A 17,668-nucleotide genomic window follows, 5' to 3' on the forward strand; every position below is an offset into this window, starting at 1 on the left:
TGGCTCTTTAATAATACTTCAACGGTGGACTAAGCATCTATTAAGGGAACTTTGTGGAAGAAAAGGACAAATCCAAGGATAGAAGTGTAGAAAGTCACACAGCAAGATAAGAAAGCATGGTAAATCTACAACAAGTCGGGTGAAGAAGATATATTATTATGTAAATAACGCCCTCATCTTGATTTATGTAATTATTATGATTAAATGTCTAAAGGAAAAAGAACATGCTTTGCAATGTTTTCAAATATCTATAGTTAGCAGGACATTTCACATGTGCACTGCTCACACTGACTGGATGTTTGATTTACAGACAGAACCACCTCCTCTGATTTAAATAATGCAACCCTGTTGAGTGCAGGCATCTAGAGGCTATATGTCGGCTCAAACGCTACAAACCTGCCTGGTCTGAAAGATTTACCAAGTTGCCAATCAAAGCCATGTCCATGTGTGAAACTAGATCTCCTAAAATACAATACCTTTAAATAGAAATTCTTACAACACATTTTGAGTGTTTTCTTCACAGATTCTACTCCTCCTACCTGATGTGCAATTACTGAATGTAATGTATTCCTACTTCAAGGATCCTCTCAAGGTTCCACGTTCCTCTAAATGACAGATGCTGGTTGAATGAGTTTGAAACAGCTGTCCTTAATAAACAAATGACTATAAAGGAGGCACTTCATTAATTGCATCAGGAAAGCAGCAGTGTGGAGTTTTGCTTCAACATGTCATTCAACTCACTTTCCAGCTTGCTATTAGATCATATGGTTTACAGTTTTGAGACTATGAACAAGTTTGACTGACAATCCAGTCAGACTGTCAAAGCAGAGAGCGAGCAAGACAATGTTATTCTTCAATGTAGGCCAAGACACATAAAATACAATATATCATCAAACTTGGTTTGGTTAGTTTTGTTGGAGGGATTTTAATCACTTTGCATGTGTTGTTCAGCTGCTCACTCTGTACCTGCTACCACTTTCTCTCCCTCACCATGTAAATATCTGCCTGTAGATAATTTTGTTATAGAGGGTTTCGGCACACCAAACACTTAGTCTGCCATTCACTCTAAATTTGTGTCTTTAGTAAATTGGATTCCAAATGCAATTATCTGCCAATGTAATTCATGACAGAGTAGCCTCCCATAACTGCTCATTTAAAAGGATGCAGAGTTATTTATGTGTCATTTTGGAACAATACTGTATCTCTTGGAAGAGGTGAGGCCCATGGGGAGCTCAGCAAGCTCTTTACTTTGTCAGGAGTGGCAGGAATGAATGATTAGTGCCTTCCAATAACTAGTTCCAAGGAGAGTGTTAAAGCAATACTGTAAGCAAATGTCTGGCCTAGATCTGTTTAGTAATGAGCTGGATCTCCATGATTATTCAAATCCATCACAAATGCTGCTATTTGTATAATGTTTGCACAACACAAGTATTTTTATTCAGCATGGGAAGCTTTCCAGGGAAGTAATGTTGCTGGCAGATGGAGTCTCAATATCAAGACCAGACTGGTTATAGCACTTGCTTGGGGGAAACCTAATGTAGGCACTGTGAGTCCTTTGTCTATCTGGGTGCTAGTTTGATGTGTACAGGAGCCGTGAAATGCTCACTTTTTTCTTCTTCTAAGCCACACAGCGTTCAAATCAGAGAATTGTTTCTGATGCGAGACTTCAAGAACGCTACGTTTCCATGCAGGCTGCAAGTGGATTAATCCAGCTAAAGAGTAATTGCCCTTGCATTCTATTGACTCCATGCATGAGAGAATTCAAATTACTTAAAAGTTTCAGTTGTGTAGGACTGAAGGCAGTGCTTGAGACAAGCTAAGGTGTTTATGTTGAGTTCATCTAATTTGGAGTAAGACTGCAATGGTCCTATTAATGGATTAAAGGACTGCGTGTAAATGTAATTGTGTGAATCTGCTGACTTCCCAGGAAAAGGTCAGAGGGGGATGTGAATAAACAGCCCACTTTTAACAAATACTGTACAAGTATGCTTGAGACAGGCACAACATACTCAGAGTAGCTGATCAGTGGCCTGCTGTATACCAGTGAGGTAGTGATGAGTCAGTCAGGCATGTGACTGTGTGATTGTCTCTATTCTTGTGCCACTACACCTGTAGGCTGTTGCTGTATATTGTGTTGTTGTCATTGTTGTTAACTCTACACCCCTTATTTAGCATCCTTTTAGTTTCCTCCTGATTATTTCTCTCTTTATGTGATGTAATTAGTGCAAATCACAATAAGCTTTATGGACCGACACACAACTTTTCCTTTAATTGGAATTGGTCAGCGTTGCCAATATACAGTAAGTGTCACAAGGCGTAGTTATTTTTAATTGAATGGCACTAACAACTTTGAGGACAGACACAACACATCCAAAAAGCAGCAAAAATTAAAGGTATATGGAAATGCTTATATGAATATCTAGTGTGTTAAAAAAAATCATAGAGACAGCAAGTATTGAACTCAGCAAACAGACCATAGTAGGCTCATTATGGTTATATTTGCAAATCTGGCTCTTTATTTGTTTTTGCTTTATTATTGTTGTCATGTACCTGACGCAGTGTTTGAAGTCACATATTTTCTGCTTATGTCTCCTTCGTGTTGTAGAAATAGTAGTCTCACCTGGGCTATTAATGATTCATATTTTTCCACTGAATTGTATATTTTATTGCAATATTAATGATAATTTTAAAGAATTTTAAAGTTTAATTGTTTAGTAATGGGTTTTTGACAAAGGCTAGTTATTACAGAGAAGGGCCGTCTATACAGGGAATGTACAGTATACCAGAGTAAAACACATTTCCAATTTACAAAAGTAGTATCTCCATCTCAATGAGACCACTGATCAGAACTGATTGTGTAGGCTTAGAGTTTGTGAATGCAGCCTCTTTAGTCTCCATAAATATCTAGTCTCGCGTTGCCAGACCTTCCTCCACAGCGCTATGAAGGAGGGTCTGGCTAGTCCAGGGATGGGAGAAAAACGTGCTGTGGTTTATTGGCATTTCTTAAAACCAATCACAATCATCATGGGTGGCGCTAAGTACTGGGCACGGTGCCGCTGCAAAATAGCCTCAGGAAGGAACTTGTTTTGGTGGAACGTGTATGTTCAAAGGTTGTTTTAGTCGTGCAACAGAAAACTCAGATTGGACAGATAGTCTAGCTAGCTGTCGCGATTAACCCTGCAGAGATCTTAGGAGCAGTTAACCATAGTCCTCATATATCGACCAGAGTTTAAAATTCCAACACAAAGAAAGTAGAAGGTAACGGACGTCTGGCCGAAAAGAGTGAAATCCGGCGGAATTTCCGGCAGCAACGGAGCAATCCCGGAAATGAAACATCGTGGACATAGACTAACAAATATCGTACTGAACTTCTGAGCAAATAATACGTTCATAGTAAAAACATCCCATGGGAATCGCACTCTCAAACTGCTTTTTCATTCTCAGTGACAGACAATAGTGCAAAATACACACAAACTCAAACATCATTTTTATTCTCCAAATATACAGAGCAAAAGCATCATAGATTCACAGACCAGTACAGTTAAAATACAACAAATTTTCTTTTTTCTTTTTTTTTCTTAGATACAGAGCGCCACTGCCTGAAAATAGTGGTTTACCCAGTAGAATTTACAAGTTGTCTTTTCATTACAATTACGCTTATGGTTCACTATTTGTACAAACCCTTGAAATGACCATCTAAGTTAAGTACTTTTTCAGACCTGGGTCATGTAGTATTTGCAAACTAGTTAGCGTTATTATATATATAATTCAACCCATCACAGAGAAGTCTACCCATTTGACTTTGAAATGTTTTTTCAATCTTCTGTGACTTATCGTACACTGTACGATGCAAACCAAACCCCAATGACTCTTGGTGTGCCATGAAGGCTAAAGCAAACTATGAGGATTATTTGCAAATACTATTTAGTTCAGGTCCTTTTCCTTACAGGTGTATGTTATTAAAGTACTAACAAGGTAATGATTCATGATTGGTAGAAAAGAAAATAAGTGAGAGAAAGACAGAAATAGAGTGATAGAAAGCATTTACACAGTAAAGAAAGGGTTATTATGATCAATTCAATGTTTAAAACTGCATATTCTCTCTCTGCATATGTGTTCCATCATGGACAGTACCACTTATCATACAGTGAGGGAGACTTCAAATAGCCTCATGTAAACCACCCTTTGCAGGCATAGGCAAGATATTGGCAGTACTAATGTTCAGCATTTCTTTATCCTTTTTCCCCCCCTAGTTTATTCAGACCAAGCAAACATTTTGTGCAGTAAACAAATATAATATTGGCAGTGGGTGGAGCAAGCAACAAGTCTTTACTTCACACTGCTCATAACCTCTGTCTCTCACCTTTGAAATGTCCTTATCCAATGCACTACAGGCTAGTATTTAGCATCTCTGAATAATAGACTACCCTGCATCCTCCGCCCTGTAAGGGTTGCTTTGTTTTATCAGGAAAGGGCAGCAACCCCTTGTTATTGTTCCGGGTTTTTGTGTTTATTCATCTGTTATGCCCTGGCATCTGTGCAGTGCTTGTAGCCAGGCAAACAGGCGCCGCCAGCACCAGCCGGAGAGGTGTCCACAGGTAAGCAGGGCAGACTTTGTCCCCACATGGGCTTTGATCCCCAAGGACTGACATGGCACTCGCTTCCTGTGGTACTCTCATGCCCACTGTAGCTGCTGCCATGGGGGGGTGGGGGGGGGGGTGGGACAGAAGGCTGGCCTATCAAATATTTATCTGTTTGCTGTGCAGTGTGCAGATTCTCTGGACTGGGAAAAATGCATTATGTTTGGATCAGTGCGGGAGCTGCATCAGATAAGTAAAACTGGACCCTATGGAGAGGAGAGCAAATTTGTTTTGTTTCTAGGGAGAGACATGCTCAATGTCTGCATTCTAATAAGTTTTGAATGGTGAACATGTTTGGATTCTAAAACTGTGGATGTACAATAATGCATAACATATGCAAATGATAATAAAAATGAAAACTGTCCCCACACTGTAATTGGGTCCTGCCAATATCAAGGTAAGAATTTGATCCTGCACTCATGCTGAGAAAAATACATTAAAAAAAATAGCACAGGCATACTTGACAGTCATCATGGTGCCAAATGCAATATATTGCTGGGCATCTCTCACAAGGAATGAAGGTATAATAACCTCTTACTGCATCTCACTTCAAAGCTGTCCCAGCTAAGCTCAGCTTCTCACCCTATAGCCTCCCGTGTACTCGTTGTACAGAGTGTGAGTTTTCCCCCGTGAGATCTGGGGAAAGAGAAACTGCTCACACAAGCATATCATGGAATTTGTAAGAAACAAGTAAGATTGATGAAATTTCTGGAAGGGAAACAAAGAGAAAATTATTGTCTGTTACACAGTTTTGATGCCATGTGGATTTATGAAGCTCTAATATAGTGAAATCTGACTGAGGCAGAAAAGAAAAGCCAGGAAAAATTATATACAGAGAAAGACAGCATTAGAGATTTATATACAGTCTGCTAAGTGCCAAGCTGGATTATCAGCGTTGAAACAGAGCTTTTTGTCTTAAGCTGTACAATGGGCGCCAATCCATTTGTAAAATTATAGTCCAAACCACTGCCACTCAAGTGGAAAACCCCATTCAAATGCCCTGAATATAATCAAACGTAAAGTGCTTACAACAACAAATTGCTTTTGTTGGAAATGCCTTGCTTGTCTTTTTTTATGGGCTGTTTCAGACACACGTCATCCCAATTGCTATTGATGATACAGAAAAACTACCTAATTAGATAAGATATATTGTAACCTAGTATAGTTTCTGTCACATTTTAGCTTGATTTGACAAAACAAAGTGACATTGGTGTTGCTCCTCTTTACCCTTCAAATAACTGATCAAATAACAATCAAGCTGATTCTATAAAGTATGGATGGAACAGACCTTGAAAAACGTATGAGGCTTTTGATGGCTAAAATCGAATGTGATATAATGTATGAATTAACTGAGGCTGATGCTTACTGTAAATGGTTGCTCTTACCAAAGGGTCTGCTTCAACACATCTTAAGGAGTTTTGATCACAACCTTTGTTGGGTTTACATCTTATTTGGTGTGGTTGCATCCAGGTTAGAATACAGATACAATATTTTTGCCCAATTGCATTATGGTATCTGCACATCTGCATTAGGATTCCTAGTGTTCAGTACTGCAAAAAAGCAGCACTCCCCATTCATTACTTTGTTTTGCCACAAAACATGCATGATGCATGACTACGACACTCTTGACAGAGACTCACTTTGAAATGTTAGGTATAAGCGTTTGTGTAGCTGCAAGCTAAATCACTACTGTCTCTACTCTCAACTAAAACAAATACAGTGTCAGTGATTAAATAATAAATCAAATTTCATATATGTCACATACAGTGCAGAACACAACAAAATAAAGAGCCAGTGTGACACCATCAGCTCCACAGTAGCCAAAAATAAAGCAGATAGCAAAATAAAACACATTTCGTAAAATTGGCTCTTCATGTCCCTTGATGACCTGCACGATCACAGGTAGGTATACAGTCAGGGTGCACTAAGCTCCAGTGTCAACAGTGATATTGACAATAGCAATGGGATAACGACACAAAAAGAAGCTCAGCTAAAATATAATGTTTACATTTCATTCAACAGGTTCCCCTTAAGTATATGGCTGATGATCTGCGGCGTTAGCAGGAGAAACTCACAAGTACAACATACAGTATGTTGCAGTTTGTGAGCTTTCCTGCCGCATGCCTTGGAGCTGGATTTGGTGTGGTAACACCGTGGAGGATGCAGCTCTCCATCAACACAAGAGCTGATAGTGTATGTCTATCTTGCTTAGCCAAAGTTTGTATTGACACAGATCACACAGACCCTCAAGGCAAAGTAGATATGGACAAGAAGAGGCGCTCATGTCTCATTTAGAGTCCTCCATGAGGGAAATCAGAGTCAGAAATCAGATTCTAGAAAAGAAATTACAGTCAGTATGTACACTGATATTCTTTGTGTGTCACAGTAAAATAATGACTCAGGGATTTAAAATGAGATCTCAGCCCCTCTTTATCTGCTCAGCTCTGTGGCCCAGATACTGCTGCGGAAAAAGAAAAAAAAAGTTGTTCTTTTAAATGTTTGAGACGTCTGTGGGCACATGGAGAAAGTTTTCTTCCACCTACACATGAGACGAGTTTCAACAAGCTTAACATACAGTGTTTGAATAGAAGTTGGGGAGAGGAAAGAGTTATTGCTTTAACAACTGAAAACCACATGCACATTCATTTTTTGTGCTTCAAACTACAAGAGAGCAGGAGGACATGGGCTCGCACTCATTATCGTGATGCTCGTGCTTAACAACAATCTCAGTTTTTCTGAATGACAATCTTCAAAAAGCAAAAATGCTCTTTGCCTGGGGAACTGATTGTCACACAAAGCTTTTGTAGTATTCCTGCCCCCTGCTAACAATTCCACTGCAGAAACCGAGTACTGAATTTTTTAATTCAAAACGTGGGTTGTCTCTGTGTTGGCAAATAAGATCTCTGTGGCACAATTATGATTATGGGGCTTAAAAAAAGGAGGTGGTTAATAAGTTAAGCATGAGGGAAATATAAGGCTTCTTGATCCACTTTTCGGGACACTGAGAAGACTGAACAAGTCCCACGGTGTATTAAAACCAACCAGCCCCTGCATCTCCAGGCGTCCAGAGGAAACCGTAACATTGTTACTTTAGGGGCTCCTGGGAGCTGATTCTGTCTCAGTTTTACAGTCCTGGCTGCTTGTTACACCCCTTCAAACGCTCTCTCACCCTTCTGGTCAGACATGGGTCTGCATGCGCTTCTGGAGCGGCCGGGTGAGGTCTGAGTTTTGTGAGGAGGACTGGGAATAGTGGGAGGAGGAGGAGGCCGATGCCTTGCTGTCTTTGTCGAACTGCACATAGCCATCCGGCTTACTGTAGCTGCTGACGCTGCTGTCACACTGCGTGTCGATAAAAGAGCTGGAGTCGCTGAGCGAGCCGCGCTGGAACTCCCGCTCGCACAGCTCGATGGAGCTGCTGCCCATGCCCAGCGCGAAGCGTTGGCTGTAGTCATAGAGACGGTTGGGACCTGCTCCCAGAGTGGAGTAGATGTTGGTGAAGGACATGCCCGTTGGTACCCGCTGCTTGCCCAGGGTACCTGTGTTGGTGGGGTTCCTCACCTCAGTAGACTGATTTCCAGCCATGGTAGGCGTGTGGTGCTCCTTAAAGGTATTGACACTGTAGTATCCATTTGTAGGGTCCTATTTAAAACACAGGAAAGAAAGATTATTATTATTATCATTATTATTGTTAAATACTTTTTTTTCTAGCTGTACGTAATAGCAAATTAGTATAGGAAAAAGAGGGAGAAAATAAAAGCATCCCCTCGTTTATATGCATTTACATGTAATCGTCTCAAAGCTCAACAGGAGCCGAGGTCAAACTGGCAGTAATTACCTTTCAAATTTCTGAATAAATAAGAAAAAACAAGCTGCCGCGTACATGAGAAAAAAGAAAAACGAAAAACAGTGGCGAAGCTTAGTGCTAGGATTTAGTCAGCCCCCACGCTAACCTTAAAATCATGTTTCTCGCTAATTAAGCAGGCCTTGATGATTCATCGTTTGGCATCCAACGTGCAACTGCAAAGTTCACTCACATACCAGCTTTAATTGGACCTAAACGGATTGTACTGTCTGTGATTTCACGTTTGCACTGAAATGGCTTCTGAGGCTACAGCTGTGTCACTTGTTTGTCTGCTAGGCTGCAGGCGTCGTGCTTTTGCTAAGGGTCCAGTTAGGGCATGAGTGTGTGTGTGTGTGTGTTTTCATATCCACTTGTGAATGCATGTGAATGTCAAGCATAGTGAGCATGGTGAAAAATCAAAAAGGAAGAATGCTCATAATGTGGAAATGAGAGAGACAACCTGAGAGGATTCTCGTTATGTCTGTATTCATCAGACAGCAGACAGAGAGATTGTTTGCCTCTGGCTTTCCCTTGTCCCTTGTTCAGTCTCTGCTCTGCTCTCGTCCTATGCTCTCGCCTCATGCACACTGTCATTAACTAGGATCAAAAACATCCGGCCCCAGAGAAAGCAGGTAAGCAGGCAAACACAACAGAAGCACACTCCAGGGAACCAATGCCAACATTCGTTAGGACAATGAACAGGTCAGAATTTGTTTTTGTGGCACTGATGAGCTCTGGTATGCTGCAGAGTCTAAACGGACCTATGTCACCTCGTATCAGGTCAGAATGGTCACATCATCTTTGTTAAATATAAACTGCAGTGTGAGAACTCATCTACAGTCTTGCCGACAAGAATGCAGGTCTTAGGTGGAATAAACACCTGCTGAAATCATCTGCTGTGCTTGATTTACTAATGCATTTACATTAAAAGCACCAAGGGGGTTCTTCTTCAGGAATAGTAAACACTTTCACTACATATTGGAATAACTTTCACAGCAACATAAAGTAAATATTGTGATTTTCTCTTGCTTGAGAAAAGTTTGTGGAAACAAATTGCAGGAAGGTTGTTTCAATGTTTTTTTTTGAAAACTTAAGGACAAACCACGGCGTATTTCTGCTTAAATTTAATTTAACTTTTGGTTAATGTATGATATAATATGCCACTATGAATAATACTATACATCGTAACTTTATAGTAAATGTGAAAGTGTTTTTTTTCAGATATTTGATAAAAATAAGATATCATTTTATATATATATACTGTATATATAGTACTTTTTTACTAATAATCTATACTAACACAAACCCATTTTAACGGTGGCAATTTTTTTATCGCAAGATTAACGTTCTTTTTGGCCAAGCGAACTTTGTAGTTTTTTTCACATGCTGTTGCAACAACTAGTAACGTTAGAAAAACTACAACACCACACCGGATCTAGCCGGAAACAAAAACACAGGCACGCCTGCACTTGTTTGGGCTTGTGAGCCGGCCAAAGAGTAGTAGGCTAACATTACGTTTTGAGTGGATGGCGAGTGTGAGACGCAGAAATGGATGCCAATTAGATTCTGAATGGAAAGTTTACTTTTAAAAAGTTGTCGAGGGGGACACCAGTTTCACGCATACACAGCATGTACTCCACGGAGAAAGCAGCCCAACTGGAAGTGCTGCAAACGCTGTCTCATTAACCAGTGATCACTGGACGTCAGTAAGTAATCAAAATTATTTAGGAGTTACTGCACACTATATTGACTGTGTATATCAGCATACGGTTTTAGGACTGTGATGTTTGTATCGTTTTTTTGACTGTTTTTGTCATTTGGGACATTGTCCACCCCCTTTTCTGTCCAGGAGAATTGTTACATTCCTTATTAGAAAAATGTAAAGGTTACAAATGTCCTGCTGTGGCATCTGGTTTTTGGACCATTTTGTTAGTACTGTATAAGCAAAAGTGTTAGTGTTACATCTCAGTTAGGTTAGGTACTTGGAGGAATTGTGCAATAATGACAGATTCACACGTTTCTTTTGTTTACAGTAAATAAAAAAAATAAACAATTACAAATCTTAAAGTCAAGTTCATAAAGTAACTTTCTTTGCATTCATTTGATTCCCAATTAAGATACACTGGTAATAATTGCTTTCCATTGTTAATATGTACTTAAAAACAGTTCTGAAATGCTAAATAATAAAATTTTATTCATGTGATAAAACATGCGATTAATCGCGATTAACTATAGAAATTTGGCGATTAATTGCGATTAAACAAATTAATCGTTTAACAGCCCTAATCAGTACCCTAAATGAAAACAATGCACTAAATAGTGTAATTGTAGTGTAATAAATAGCTGCAAGCAAAGAATAACTGACTAATTTGAATGAAACCTTGTAAAGTATAGTCATTTTACTTACTTTGGCTTCACACCAGTAAAATAATGCACACATAGGAGAGAATGTGTCCTTCACTTAAAGTTAGCCTATCAGGGAGTACAAAGGGCTTTAAACATTAATCTGTACAATCTGCCAAATCGCATGCGGGTCATTTACTGCAAAAGTTACAAGTAGTAAAGTGCTTTCATGTGTTATGGGAGAACTGAGAGCAAAGAATCTCATCTGTAAGTACAGACTGATCCATTCATTGCCATGTAAATGGGCAGACAGCTGCAAATAGCACTAAAGTCAATGTTATTACATTCATTGAATCCTGACTTCACTGAGTAAGACACATTTGATTGGATCTGACCACAGTGACATTTTACTGAACCAGCCTGCATATATGCTCCAAAAGGTTCATGGAGCAGGACTAATGATATCAAAGGATGTACACATTTCATTGTTCAAACAGTGGATGGAGCGCATGCTGTAAGACTTATATATACATTTCTTTTAAATATAGCATTGTTGTCCTTTGTAACCTGCCACCAGAGGGTTCGAAACTGGGCTGTGACCAAGCAACAACCTCCAGGGTAGATGCTAGAATGTATATATTGAATGTAATTGCCTTGACAACACAGACATACTACACAGGCTTCAACACACAGCCGGTTATTTGAACCCTCCTACAATGCAACGTTGTATTATATAAATACAAGGGCTAAACACAGCTATAATCTACTTCATAATTCATTATACATGAAGACGTGACTCAGTAAATGATACGTTTTCAATCAGAGAGTTTACCCTCAAATGAACTACAATGGTGGGTTTTTGTTATTATGTTTCGTGACTTTTTAGAATTGTAGATTGTTTCTGAAATTAAAAAGAAAGGTACATGTACCAAAACACTGGTACAGTTCTAAGAACATATCATTTACTGTGAATACAGAATTAAACCCATCGTAGGATTACCCTGTATCAGCACCGACATTACAACACTGGGACCGAAAAGAGTCATATGCATCATTATTAAAGATATATTAGAGATTTACTGTGCTTAATAGACTGGAGAAGTTCACAAGTTAATCTGCACATCCCAATGGTTTTGATTTGACAGCACAATAAATGGGAATAGAATGTTGCTTTAAGGAACATTATGAGAAAGATTTTGTTTGTATATTCCAAATTGAGTATTGAAAAATAGTACACTACATCACTAAAATGGGTTAGAAAAGCTGCAGAGAGCAAAATGAGTGTACCTTATAAATATCCAACGCTTCTACTATATGTACTTTAAAACAGTCCAATCTCATCTATATGGTATATGTAACACTTTAAATTACCTAAATAACAGCTTGAGGGCCAACCAGCTTCTGATTTCTTGAACCACCTTTGATGAGACTAATTAATAGAAATCCGACCTCTAAAAGTAATTTTGCCTCTGGTTTTATCCTTGGAAAATCATGTGTAGCAAGAGAGGAATTAATGCTTTTCTGCTATTTTGGTCCCAGAATTAAAGACCACCCTCTACCCCAAAGGCTCTCACCACCTTTTACTCAGCCTAATGCTGTCGTTGTCCATGAGTCGTACCTTAATGTGCTGATATTCCTTCTCTTCCTCTTGTAAGACCTCCAGCTGCTTCAGAACAGACTCCTGCTGGAATTCTCCTCGTTCAACCTACAGAATAATCAAGAAAAGTATATAAAAAGAGTCTGTGTAGTTTCCGAAACTCTTCCACTCAGAGTGAAACAACATTTAGATGGAAGGATTTCACTTTCATCACTTGTTCTTTAATATCAGTCAGACATGTTTCACCTTCACTCAGGGCTGGCAGGGAGCATTAATAATGTATCCTTGAATATCTTTAATTTATCTTAACAGAATGCAGATTTGTAAGGTAGCTAAGCTCATTTCCCTGCACTAACATCAAGTATTGACTGTATTAAGTATTTCTGAAAGAAAATGTAAAACCTCACACTGCAAATAGCATAGCCCTGGAGCAACTGCATGGTAACCATAACACTGGTACAGTTCCAAAGAGGAAACAGTTCTTTGTATGTCTAGAAGGCATGCAGATACAGAATTACACCCACTGTACGATTACCCAGTATGCATCAGCATCTGCATAGTTACAATGTATTGGGGTCTGATCTGCTCATAGGGCTTGTAGCATCATATTGATAAATATAGCCCCTAAGCCTAGACTTCAACACATATACACTCTAAATGCCTGTCTATTCTTCCATTACTCATAAAATAATGTATTCCACAGGAAATAGCAATGGAAAATGAAAAGTCCATTCATTATGTTAATGGTAGCTTAAGAAGGGCACAAATATATAAAACATTTTGAGATTTTATTTCTGAAAACAGGAACAAGAAGTAGAAAATAATATGTTGCGACACTCACACTCACCATGAGTTGCTTCATGGAGGTGTGTTCTTCGTTTTCTCGTGCTGCATTGTGGTCTTTGTGTACAATCTCCACCCGGATGTCATTTTTTGCTGACACAACTCCGTTCAGATCTGCCAGAAACAGATGACACATATATCTCAATAAGTTGGATAAACAGCATTCTGTATTTGTTGCTATTACAATTTTCCCTGAGTGCAGTTTGGATTTTTACAGAATTTAGCATAGATCCCTGGTTTTTTTGTTTTTGAGAGCTACCCCATTTCCCGAAAAACAATACAACGCATTATTAATCATTTATTTCCTGCCAACACAAAGTTATCTTTTTCTGCATACATATGCAATCTCACACAGCCTTCCACGGTGGCTCATTCTGCTTGGGACATTGCTGATGATACTGTCATATAACAAAGTCTTACTTTCTGTCTTAATTTTGCTTGCAAGTTCTCTCTGGTGAGCACAGATGGAGACGGGCAGTGAGGGCATAACCAGGTGCGCTTCCTCTGTAGTATACAGACAATAGACATGCTGAAGGGACCAGTAGCACAAATTGGTTCTTGGATAGAAACAGTGGCTGACTGTCTCTAACCTGAGTCACTTGGTACATGGGTGGGTGGCAGTGAACATAGCGCAGGATGTAAATAGCCACAAAAGTGAATGTAGCCAGACTGAGATTGCATGAAATGAGCCCTTATTACAATCTGGCCATCTCTGCAACACAAAAAGATGTCCATCTCAAAAAGTGATTTAATCTTGTATTCGGTAATTTTTTTTTTTTTTTATGTATGCCCCATTTTTAAGAAACCTCAAGTCAAATATTGCAGACAACCAACATCTTGCAAGCAGATTTTTGAAAACAGTAGCTACTTTGAATAGATGGACATTTTTTTTTCTAGTGTGCTTGGGGGGCGATACAGTACTTTGGCATGCATGCTTCAGTGGATGTAACAGGGGAAGAGGAGACGTACTTCTCTGGGAGCGGGTGCAACAGAATGCTCCAATGGTGCCCATGAGGACAATGAGGGCCACAAAAACTCCCACAGCAATGCCGATGATCACCGCCACTGGGAGAGATTCTGCAGAGAGCAACAAAGAGAAATGTCCTTCTACGATAACACACGACAAACATCTTAAATGTACATTACATCCAATATAGGGTACATGACAGCGAGTACAGAACAGGACACAGTCATAATGTAGAGGCCACTTTTCACACATGCACCAGTTATCCTCATTGCTTGTTGTTGTATGTTTAATGGCGTGTAGTTTAAGTGTGTTGTATGTTTAATGTTTGATAACTTGTGGTGTCATGGTTGTATTTTAATGTTTTGGAGAAGCCAAAGATAAATTTCCACTAAGGTGGATAATAAAGTCTTATCTAATATAATCCTCTTCTCTGCCTCTTTTCTGTCTCTGCAACAAGCAGTAACTAAGGGAAGATATGCTATATTTCATCCCTCTAAGTGACTTTGACATTATCCCTGAGGCACAAGGCTACGAAATAAAATTTTATGGGCACAGTGCCAGAGTAAAATAATTCAATTGTGTCCTGAAATTTAAAAGAAAACTAATTACTAAACCTTATGTTATCAGTATGGGTAAACATTTTCCTACTAATATTGTCTCATTATCCTACTATCTAATAACTTTTAATTTACACTAATTTAGGTTAATAGAAGCTTTTCACAGAGGGCTTTTATTTTCATTGAGTAGAGCGCAAGACTGTGTGCATTAGTTTAAGCATAATCATGTTTGTGTGTTTCTGCAAGTATGTTATGGTGCATTTGTGACAAGGAAAAGAATAAACCTGCATCTATGTGCTGCTCTAACATTAAAGGTTCTCATTAAAGCACACTTTAATGACCTGAGTTACCAGCTTACGTTTATGACCTTCTTGCATTTTAAACAAATGGAAAACAACCAAGTGCTCTTCCTACACCATTAAAGCATATTTATTGCCTTAATAGATCAATGGCACTTTCACATAAGCAGTTTATAATTTATCATTTGCGATAAGTGGATAGAAAACAGAGCTGCCCCTACGCTGGAGGGCAAAAAGGTCAACAGATAGAAAGTATTAATTTGTTAAGCAATAGAAATAGAAAATGTTTTAAGTCTCTCTTTTACATAAAGAAAGCAGGAAGTGCAGTGCATTTTTATATTCAGTGTGCAGTGTATGCTAAGGGTCACCAGTTAAAATTACCAGGCAGTGGACTTTATGTTAACCCAGAAAACTAATTTGTCAGTTTATCATCACATTTACTGTACATCAAACATTTCAGAATATATGCCATGCAGTGTAACTTTGTATTACCAACTGGCAGTTCCAAGTTGGTAAAAGTTTAATTTTGAAGAACTTTATTCTGATAGAATTTAAAAATATCTCAAATGGTGTTTATGTAGCCTACATATACGTAGCTGCTGCATCAAAGTAAAAATGTACCATATCATTTACTAAAAGCTGTGTTTATAGATTAGACATAACTAAAATGTGTTGTTAATATTTGTTATTGTGCATCAACATTATTCTTAGATGACCAATTTGTCGTGAAATCCCATGCATACTTACACGCGTACACAAAAGCTCATTCACACACAAACACATTAACCTGATCACACATGCTAAAATGTACAGTCACAAGCTCACAGACTTTTGTCCCCATCTACAATCAATCACTATCTAGCAAACCACAGTCACGTGATTTGAAGAAGAGGAAGGTGGAACCTGTCGAACCTTTGCTCCCACCTTGTTCCTTAAGGCGTATGATCTCGGTGTCCGAGCCAAAGCTGTTCCACGCGGTGCAGTTGTAGATGGTCTGGAAGTCAGCTGGGACAATGTTACTCATGGTCAGTGTGGAGATTACTCCTTCTTCTGTGGTGACAGTCTCCACGGTGTAGCGGCCGGACGTTCCAGACTCCAGCACCGTTTCCTTCCATGACCAGGCCTGAGAAAAGACAGAGAGTATAGAGAGCTAGATGTATTAGTTGATATGTGTTGTGTAACGTTTATGACCATTACTGGCGCTTTAGAGCATTGTTTTGATGCGTTTGTCCCTGTTTTGTTTGTATCTTGTGTGTTACATATAAGTGCACAAGGACACATATGCAAATGCATTTAAAAATCGGAAATATCAACCTCATGATGGCACTGGAGGAAAGGTTTGCGGGTCAATAAGCATTGGTGACCCGCAAACATTTCCTCCAGCACCATCATGAGGTTGATATTTCTGGTTTTGAGTGAAACATTTCAACAATTTGGTACAGACATTCATGTCCCCCTGAGGATGTAATTTAATACTTTGTTGATTCCTTAACTTTTCATCTAGCGCTCCAATTTAGTTTATGACCAAACAATTGATGTGCTAGTAAGCTAATTTAAGCTAAACTAAGATGGAAACCATGGTAAACTTAATAAGTGCTAAATGTTGGAATTTTTGCATTTTTATGGTCAGCATGTTAGCATGCTGACATTAGCATTTAGCTGAAAGCATCACTGTGCCGAAGTACAGCCTCACAGAGATGATAGCATGGCTGTAGACTCTTGTTATGAAGTATGACACGCATTCAATGTACATAGGCATTAAGGATACACACAGTGGCTTTTGGTGATAATTAATGAATAGAAAAAAAAAAAACCTATACTGTATGTTTCCAATAAAACTTCTTTGGTAAAGTTCTTTAGATGATTTTGAAAAGCTACAGCCAGTGGGTTGATGGGTTCATTGGAAGGTGTTTAATGGAATGGTGCAAACCCGCAATCATTATTTGATTTCTAGGTGAAATCACATAATCATCAAAGAACATATACGTCATATAGCTATGTTCTTTGATGATTCTTGAACTATGGCAGGCAGCTTTACTGTTTCTACAGTACACATCTCCATGGAAACACCCAATGACCATGAATAGATGAACGTAATGCTCTACAATAATAAAGGGATAGTTATGTTTTATTCTGGTAAAAGGTGGTATGAGTCAATGCACAGACATCATTTTGTTTGATGATTCTATTTCTATTTGGTTCAGAGGAAAGTATCAAAGAGAAATTAATCAGTGGGTATGCACTAAATATGTTATATTCTAAATTGTGAATGGTAAAACACTTTGTTTTTGGTTTAAAATATTGTGGTTAAAAATGTTTTGTCTACTAGTCATTTGCTGCTGTTCATCTCTGTTTTACAAGTTGCTATCTCACTGAGATATCTCCGGCATCTGTAGGCTGAGCTTATGTTTAATGGATAATTGCAAATTGTTTGTACTGTAGGCAGATCTCTTCTCACCACAGTGTTTAAATTACTGTGCTTTTTGGATTTGGCTGTTGGGAGACTGCAAGAAACCATTTGTTGAGCACTAATTGCTTTAAACTGGAATATAATAAGGTAGGGCAAGAAATACTGTATATT

General features: G+C 38.7%; 1 protein-coding gene across 12 annotated transcripts in view; it reads right to left on the minus strand.

Moving 5' to 3' along the window:
• Nucleotides 1-3,470: 3,470 nt before the first annotated feature.
• Nucleotides 3,471-17,668, minus strand: part of kirrel3b (kirre like nephrin family adhesion molecule 3b) — a 183,269-nt gene continuing 169,071 nt past the window's right edge. For 2 of the 12 annotated variants that reach the window (XM_036004312.1, XM_036004313.1), the window contains exons 11-16: nucleotides 16,012-16,210; nucleotides 14,234-14,341; nucleotides 13,685-13,768; nucleotides 13,263-13,378; nucleotides 12,443-12,529; nucleotides 3,471-8,279 (exon numbers count right to left, since the gene is read on the minus strand). In XM_036004312.1, the coding sequence (XP_035860205.1) occupies nucleotides 7,818-8,279; nucleotides 12,443-12,529; nucleotides 13,263-13,378; nucleotides 13,685-13,768; nucleotides 14,234-14,341; nucleotides 16,012-16,210 (1,056 nt within the window). In that variant the 3' untranslated portion in view covers nucleotides 3,471-7,817. Of the gene's footprint in view, nucleotides 8,280-12,442; nucleotides 12,530-13,262; nucleotides 13,379-13,684; nucleotides 13,769-14,233; nucleotides 14,342-15,999; nucleotides 16,211-17,668 lie in introns of all 12 variants that reach the window. The other 10 variants (XM_036004310.1, XM_036004319.1, XM_036004309.1 and 7 more) reach the window with 7 other exon arrangements.

The sequence above is a fragment of the Sander lucioperca genome, chromosome 8 (assembly GCF_008315115.2).
Source record: "Sander lucioperca isolate FBNREF2018 chromosome 8, SLUC_FBN_1.2, whole genome shotgun sequence".
NCBI classification, from domain to species: domain Eukaryota; kingdom Metazoa; phylum Chordata; class Actinopteri; order Perciformes; family Percidae; genus Sander; species Sander lucioperca.